Here is a 7,808-nt window from a genome sequence, read left to right on the forward strand (position 1 = left end):
GGTGGGAAACCCCGGGGTCCCGCTTCAGATTCGGGGTCTCGGACACCGGGGACCAAGCCGAATTTCCCTGGGCTCTGGACACACCCCCTTTCTCCCTCTCAAAGCAAGAACTGGGCAAAGGAGGGGGAAAGGGGGCTGGAGTAGTCCAAGCCTACCCCACTGTACCCGAGACCCCTCGCCCCGCCTCCCAAGCCTTCTCCCCCCAGACTCCAGACCCCAATCCCCATCTCTCGCCCCGCCCCCTCCCCTCCCAGGGGCTCCTCACCAGCCCGGTTCCCAGCCCAGGCTGCGGGTTCCGACCGCTGTGCGCTGTGCGCTCTCCCCTCTTGGCGGGTGCGAGAGCCTGCGGGGGCCCCCCTCCCCTTTCCCCTCCCCCAGTCTTTCCCTCCTTCCCTCCCCTCCCCACCTACCCCCGTCCCCACCCCCCCACCCCCCGCCCCGGCTTCTCCTCTGGCTGAGGATCCTGTGCAGCCTCCTGCCACCCGCTCCACGCATCGCAGCGGGACCTGGCGGGGGCACCTCGCCGAGACTAGCCGAGCCGAGCCGCTCCGCGCCGCGTCCGACCCTCGAGCCCCTCCGAGCTGCCTCTTCTCCTTGGCTACCTCTCCTCGGCTTCCACTTCTCCTCTCTTCTCTCCTCCTCTAGCTGCCCTGTCCTCCACTGTCCTGTCCTGCTCTCCCAGCTGGTCGGTCCGTCCCGGACGCGCCGCTGGCCCTCTCGGGCTCCTCTCGGGCAGCCCTCCCCGATCCCGCTACCGCGCCCCCGACGCCGCCCCAGCTCCATCCCAGGGGACTGGGTCTCTGAGCATCTGGGACTTTGCGGGCCCGGCCCGGCCCGGCCCCTCAGCCGTCTTCATGCTCCCGACCCTGCGCGTCATGGGCAGCCCCCGCTCGGTGCTGAGCTGTTTGTAAGTAAAGCCGCCGCCACCGCTCACTTCCACCAGTCCCCTGCGCCCGAACGCCCGCCCGCCCACTCGCCCCCGGAAAGCCAAATCACTTCCCTCTTTCCTTCCCCGGGCCGCCGCAGCCTCTGCTCACACCCCTCCCTCCCCCCTTCCTCCCGCTTTTGTCTCCTCCAGGCTGTTGCACTTGTTGGTCCTCTGCCTCCAAGCCCAGGTAAGGAGCCTTTGGCCGCCCGTCGGCTCTGCGCGCGTGGGGCCGGGCGAGGGGTGGAAGGGAGGATGGGAGACTGGGCTGGGGACCGGAGCGGGCTGGAGACGAGATCGGCCCCGGCCGAGCGGGCGGGCAACCCGCAGGACTGACTTGGGTGAAAGCAGAGGACTGCTGGGAACACTAGATGGGAAAATAATTAGATGGAGCCTATTGGAAAATGTCAGGCCGCGAGCGCACTGGCTCAGCCGAAGTTGGAGAGGAGGCACTGAGGTGGGACAGGATGCTGAGCTGGGGAGGCAGGACACAGTTAGTCCAGAAATGGCAGTGCCCCCACTCCGGGGGCCACACAGCCCGCGTCTGAGCCCATGGGCACCTCCCAGATCCTTTAACACAGCCGTCTCACTTTATGGATGGAGAAACTAAGGCTCAGGAAGAAAAGCTTCCCAAGGTCACACAAATCCGTTAATGACAGAAGCCAGAAGTAGAAACCAGGCCCCTTGCCTCCCCGTCCGGTGCTCTTACCTATTCCCCGGGGACGGCCAGAGAGGGGCCAAGACAGGAGGTTAGCCAGGTGGTTGCAAAGGAGAGCAGTGAGCTTGGGGGCAGATGTCATATGTGGGAGCTAACGGAGGCATTCTTCGGAGGAAAGAGAAAAGACCAAGGCAGATATTAAGGCCCCAGATGTTGTCCTAAATTGTCCTGGAACACACGCTGGCACACACTCACTATCAGGGTAGGGACAGCGTTGGGAATCTGAGAGCTGTCCCACTTCATCTTAACAGCTTGGGGGGTGAGAGGGCAGCAAACTTCTGGCTCCTGGGACAGACAGATGAGTCTAGTCAGCTTACTTGGTTGCAGAGGCAGAGAAAGAAGATGCCCCCAAACCAAACTGCCTGTAGCAGTAGAGAAACAAAGTATACCAGAGGAAAGAGAGGAGAGAGAGGGAATCTGGGGAGGAAAGAAATTGTAGAAGCTAGGGTTCAGTTCAGATACTTGGCAAAGAGAAATAGGCATCATGACAGAGGGTGGGACTTCTCACAGAACTCACGAACCCCCTTCACTTTGCCTGGCCAGAGCCTCTCCCCCTACCCCAAAAATTATTCCCCTTGCCCCCAGGGCCATTCGCACAAAGTAGGGGAGGCATCTGGAACTAGCATGATATGAGAGACAGGACAGATAAAGATTATATGTCATCAAGAAAAGAAAATACCTGTGAGCACAGGATGGGACCCCCACACCATCTTACTGCTCTTCCCCCAAACCGCAGACCTTTTTTCCTCTTAGTTGTTTCTTAGACTGAAGCAGAACCAGGTCAGGCTTAGCCCTCTCTCCTCCTCAACATTTGTTCCAAATACATCTTTATAAATGTCATTGGGTAAGGTCCACATTTAAAAGACCCTGGCTGTCCTAAGAGGGAATTGGGAGAGCTGAGGCCTGAGCCAGCTCAGCTCTTGAGACCTTGCTACCTCCTACTAAGGACCCGAAGGGAGTGTGAGTGCCTTCTACTTGCACTTGTTCCTTTCCTTCTAACCTGTTCTGAGCCCTCCCCCTACCTACCCACCATGTCCTTAATGGGCCAGGGTCCAGAGAATAGTTGCAGCCGAAGCACCCAACTACCTAGACTGGATGGGTCCTGCTCTGAAATGTCTTTGATATATTTTAGGATTAGGCTAAAAGTCTAAAATAATCCCAAAGAGAGACACTTCCAAAACCCCAGAGTATGAGGCAATGGGGAAAATAGTATAGGTTGGAAAGGGGAGGGGGGTGTCCTGGGAGGAGAGGGGTGGGGAATCCATATGTTTTTGTATGTAGGAAAAAAACCACAGCTCTGGGCATCCGTGGTGCCCCACCCCTCTGATTTAGTGCCTTGAGTAGTTTCTCAGGTCTGGGGTGGAGAGGGTCACTCAGACCCTTGGGAGGAGTAGCATTATAATGGTGTGTTGTGTATTTTTCAATTTCCTAAAGGTAACTGTTCAGTCCCCACCTAATTTTACACAGCATGTGAGGGAGCAGAGCCTGGTGACGGATCAGCTCAGTCGGCGCCTCATTCGGACCTACCAGCTGTACAGCCGCACCAGTGGGAAGCACGTGCAAGTCCTGGCCAACAAACGAATCAATGCAATGGCAGAGGATGGAGACCCCTATGGTAAGGCTGGGCATGGGAGGGGGACTGTGGGCAGAGAAACTGACATGCACTGTTGAGAGCAGAGAGCAGAACCCCTACAGGATCCAACCACTGCAGTGCAGCACCCAGGAGGAAAGAGTGCATTGTGACACCTTCTCCTACCTGTACCCTACCTAGGTGCAGGCAGTAGATTTCCTTAATGGGGTGGGCACCATCAGTCTCTCTCTCTCCATACCTGGGGCAGCCACAGTCAAGGATTAAGGGGTGACTTGTGGTGTTGGGGAGGGAGGTCCTCTTCAGAACATTAAGGCTTCCCAGGAGAAAGTGGCTCTGAAGCACTGGGGAGCAAGGTGACTCCAAGATGATAAGGCATCCTCCTTTCCAAAATATAAATGAATTTCCATCCTCCCCCACACCTCCACTATAGCTTGGAAATGGAGACAGACTGGGGTTTCTCAAGCAGCTCAGGCAGGCAGGGGACAGGAAAAAAAAAAACTCCACAATAAGGGAAACTCTTGAAAGGGGATATGTCAGACAGGGCCCACAAGAAATCACTCTGGACTCTCTTCCGAGTAATGGTGGGAAGGAAGAGACTGCTTTGGTTGGGGGGCGGAGGGAATCCTGAGAAGTGTGAAAGTTTAAATACTTTGATCATAAGTGTCAATTACAGAATCGCTTGGTCAAAAGGGCCACATTGGGCCTTCAAGGGAGGAGCCACTGAAGGGAGTGAGGTGGGCAGACCCGGGGATAGTGACTACAATTCAAACCGGAGACCGGAGACTGGTGGCTTGGTGATTTCTAAAACATTCCGTATTCCTGACCATTGGGGCCATTTGAGAGTCTTCTGTGTTGTACTGAGAGGGGGGGAGAAAAGGGGAAGCCCTCTGGGCCGGTGAGCCAGGGGCCCGGTGAGCATTGTTTCAGAGAGCTATTATTGCGACTTTTAAAAACCTTTAAATAATGACCAAGTTAAACCAGCATGAGAGGAGAGGGGAAGACTATTAAAATGTAATAAAAAGGTGGAGCACTTTAAGGGCTAAGAAGAAAAATGAGGACTGATAGAAAACAGAAAAAGGACAAGCCGTTTTTCAGATGTAAAGTGTGAAAGGAATTGCAAGTCTGTAAATGTTAAAAAAAAAAAAAAGACTCAAGATTGTTCTCCAGGAATCTCTGGAGAGAGCCCTCGTCTGGCAGAGCGATTAAAAGCCTTCTGACTTTTGCCTCTTTGAATGTTTCCTGAATACTTTCTCCTCTTCTCAGGCTAGTTTGGGGTTCGAGCGTGTCTCGCTGCATTTTTTTTCCCTGCCTCTATCTGACTTTCCTTCAAAGTTCGAACGGGAGCCATCCTTTTCCTGGGATAAATCTGTCACTTAGAGGAAAGAATAGGTTGGAAAGCGATCAGCCGTCCAAAAGCACGATTGCAAAATATTGCTGCTACCGGACCTGATTGGCCAGTGCCAAAAATGGGAGTGAGCCCTCCAGCCTTGGGACTAGCCACCAGGGTCAAAGAGCTGCAACCTCTCTCTGTTCCCGTGCAGTCCACTCTCTCCCTCAGTTTTCTGATCAAACCATTTGTCATACACATTGTCAGTCTTTCAGGAAAAGGTGCCAAGTGGAATCTTCCACTGAGCCTGCCTCCTTAAGGATGTTTGGAAGTGGGGGGCAGGAAGAGGCTAGATGGACCAACTGATCTTGAGATCTGGGGGCCCCAGCATCTCCAGCAAGGTTTCTCCTTGCAGAGCAGAGCCACCTCGGGAGGAGGGGGGGCCTTGCTTTTTTGCAGGAAGAAGGCATTGACTCTCCACTCCTGTCTCTGTCCACAACACCTCCCCCCCCCCACGTTTTCCTCTTCCTTCTGAACCAGGATAGGATTCCTGACAGGTTCTGCCCCCCAAGGCTCTTTCTCCAGTCAAGTAGTGGGAAGGGAGGGGGGGAGACTGCTTATATATGAGCAGTTTGGAGTGAAGTGACTATATCAAGAGCAGAGAGGGCAGAAGGGAGGACTTCCAGGGCAGCTTCCCCAGCTGTAAATAAGTGCCCCGGGGCTTCAGGAAAGGGTTAGAGAAAGGAGCCAAGGACATCCTTAAAAGCAGTCCCATATCCAGCTAGCTGCAGGCTGGGAGGTAGATGACATCATTGTCCCCTCTTCTCTTTTAAACAGTTTCCCTCTCCCCCGTATCCTACCCATCAAAATGACCTCTTGCCCCAACCCTCCAGCCTCTAATCTTCATTTTCTGTTTCTCCATGGAGGCCTTTAGAGATAGATCCATCTAGCAAAGATTTAAGGTTCCCTACCCAGTGAGGTTGGGTGGTAAGCAGGAAGGAAGCTTATTGAGGAAAAATGAATGACACCTGAATTTTCCTGGGGTATTGAGTGCTGGGCCTAGAGGCTAGTGGATATCTTCATTGGGAAAGGGAGGGGCATGCTGCTGTTCTAGTGTGGAGTCCAAGAAGGGAAAGGTTTGTGTATTTTTTTTTTCCAATCAGTGTTACTGGTTCTCCATGGATTTGGGATGGTAACTGCTAACATTATCCTTGGTCAGGGTAGAGTGGGCCTGCCCTGAGTAAGAAGAATGAAATGTTGTACTCCTTCTGATGATCACTCCCCTTCTCTCTGGCAGCCAAGCTCATAGTAGAGACAGACACCTTTGGAAGTCGAGTACGAGTCCGGGGGGCTGAGACGGGCCTCTACATCTGCATGAACAAGAAGGGAAAGCTGATTGCCAAGGTAAGGTCTTCAGAGGCTAGATCCCAGGCTAATAGGCTAAATTAGATGCCCCCCCACGCCCACACCCACACACCCATACTATTTGTTCTCTAGACCAAAGACATCCTCACCACCGTCAGTTTCAGAGTGAGTAGATCGTCACCTCTGGGGTCAGTCTTGTGTTTATTGTGTTGGAGTAAAGGGGGTAAACCTGAGAAAAGAAAAAATAAAAGCTCAAGGAGGAGGAAGAAGGAAGGCCTAGTTAGTAAAGGGGGTGGGGGGGGGAGCTGCTGAATTCCATATATCTTCTTAACAAATCACCAAATTGCTTTGCTATTATGTCCAATTCCATGGTACAAGCATTTGCAATGTTCAGCAGCTCTGTGGAACCAGCCCCTCTGCAGAGCTCTGAAATACCCCCATTAGTCACGGCTACTATGCCTCGCCTTGGGCCACCACTGCTTCCTGGGCCGGGGGACTCAGCACAACTCCTGCTCACTGGCTACTCCCCACCCCCTACCCCCACCCCACTTCACTCTTCTTCAGGCCTTTCAACTTTGAGGGAGTGCTGAGACACAAAACTTCACTGTGGGTGCACTTTTTCCTGTGGGTAAATAAATGGGTGAGAGTGGCTAACATTCACCACTAAGTCACAAGGAACCTCCTCCTAGGTCCTGGCGTAGGCCTTCTTGCCTGTCTTGGAATCATAAAGTTTTCTCATCTTCTCAGGACACCCCCCCCCACTCTGTTCACTGGTCTCTTTGGCAGAACAGAACCTGATATGGTGGGGGGGTTGCCCCTTTTTTGTGGGGGTGGAATCCCCAAAGAGCCCCTACAGGTGGAGAAGCCCCACTCCCTGGGAATTTTGGGACCTGGGCATTAGCCAGAGAGGGTAGATACAGGAGACAGGAGGCTCAAGTTGTGTGTGGTGGGGGATAAGGGGGAGCTTAGAAAGGGTGGGTGGCTATAGACAGAGTCCTGCCCCCCAGGCTCTGCCCTTCTCTCTCTCTGCCTTGTCTGCCATGCCATGTGTCACTGCTGCCCAGGGGGGAGGAAGTTGCCGGGTGTGCTATGGGCTGTGAAGGATTAGAGACTGAGTGCCTGGGTAGGTGGGCGGGGCTGCTGCTCCTGCCCACCTCACCATCTGCCAGGGTGCATGCTGGCTGGGCCTGCCCGCCTGCCCTCTGCCTTCTGCATTCACCCAACCCCCTCCCCGGCTCATGGAGCCGGATGACGCTTTGCCCCTACCATGGTGTCTCCCCCATTCCCACAGAGCAACGGCAAAGGTAAGGACTGCGTCTTCACAGAGATCGTGCTGGAGAACAACTACACGGCTCTTCAGAATGCCAAGTACGAAGGCTGGTACATGGCCTTCACCCGCAAGGGTCGTCCCCGGAAGGGCTCTAAGACCCGACAGCACCAACGAGAGGTCCACTTCATGAAGCGGCTGCCCAAAGGTCACCACACCACAGAGCAGAGCCTTCGGTTTGAGTTTCTCAACTATCCCCCCTTCACTCGGAGCCTCCGGGGCCAAAGGACTTGGGCTTCTGAGCCCCGATAGGGCCCCGACCCCTCCCCAGGACTTTGAGTAGAGACTTTTCTCTTAAGAAGATAACGGAGCAGCTAAACAGAATGGAACGCCGAGGGGAGGGGGGAGGGGACTTCCTGGGTTCTAGATGTGGATAATTGTTTGCTGTTGGGTTTTTTTTTTTTAACAAAAAGAAAAAAAGAGGCTTTATTTTTGTATTCCACTTGGCTGTGGTTGTCTTCTTAACTTCACCAAAAGGTCTTGTTCCTAGGGCCAAACCTGTTGGTGGTAGGGGGCTGTCTTCCTAGGATTTCTCAAGAACAATGTGGGGCTGAC

The 7,808-nt window shown here is 54.1% G+C and overlaps 1 protein-coding gene across 2 annotated transcripts; it reads left to right on the plus strand.

The window, feature by feature from the left end:
• The first annotated feature begins 854 nt into the window (after nt 1–854).
• FGF8 (fibroblast growth factor 8) lies at nt 855–7,505 on the plus strand. Of its 2 annotated transcripts, none has more exons than XM_043987981.1 (5): nt 855–907; nt 1,079–1,115; nt 3,078–3,258; nt 5,859–5,965; nt 7,218–7,505. In XM_043987981.1, the coding sequence occupies exons 1-5, from the start codon at nt 855–857 to the stop codon at nt 7,503–7,505; spliced, it is 666 nt and encodes a 221-aa protein (XP_043843916.1). The 2 variants fall into 2 exon arrangements, with proteins under 2 accessions (XP_043843916.1, XP_043843917.1); XM_043987982.1 differs by having other exon boundaries at nt 876–907; nt 3,111–3,258.
• The last annotated feature ends 303 nt before the right edge of the window (nt 7,506–7,808 follow it).

Source organism: Dromiciops gliroides, chromosome 2 (assembly GCF_019393635.1).
Source record: "Dromiciops gliroides isolate mDroGli1 chromosome 2, mDroGli1.pri, whole genome shotgun sequence".
Lineage (NCBI taxonomy): Eukaryota > Metazoa > Chordata > Mammalia > Microbiotheria > Microbiotheriidae > Dromiciops > Dromiciops gliroides.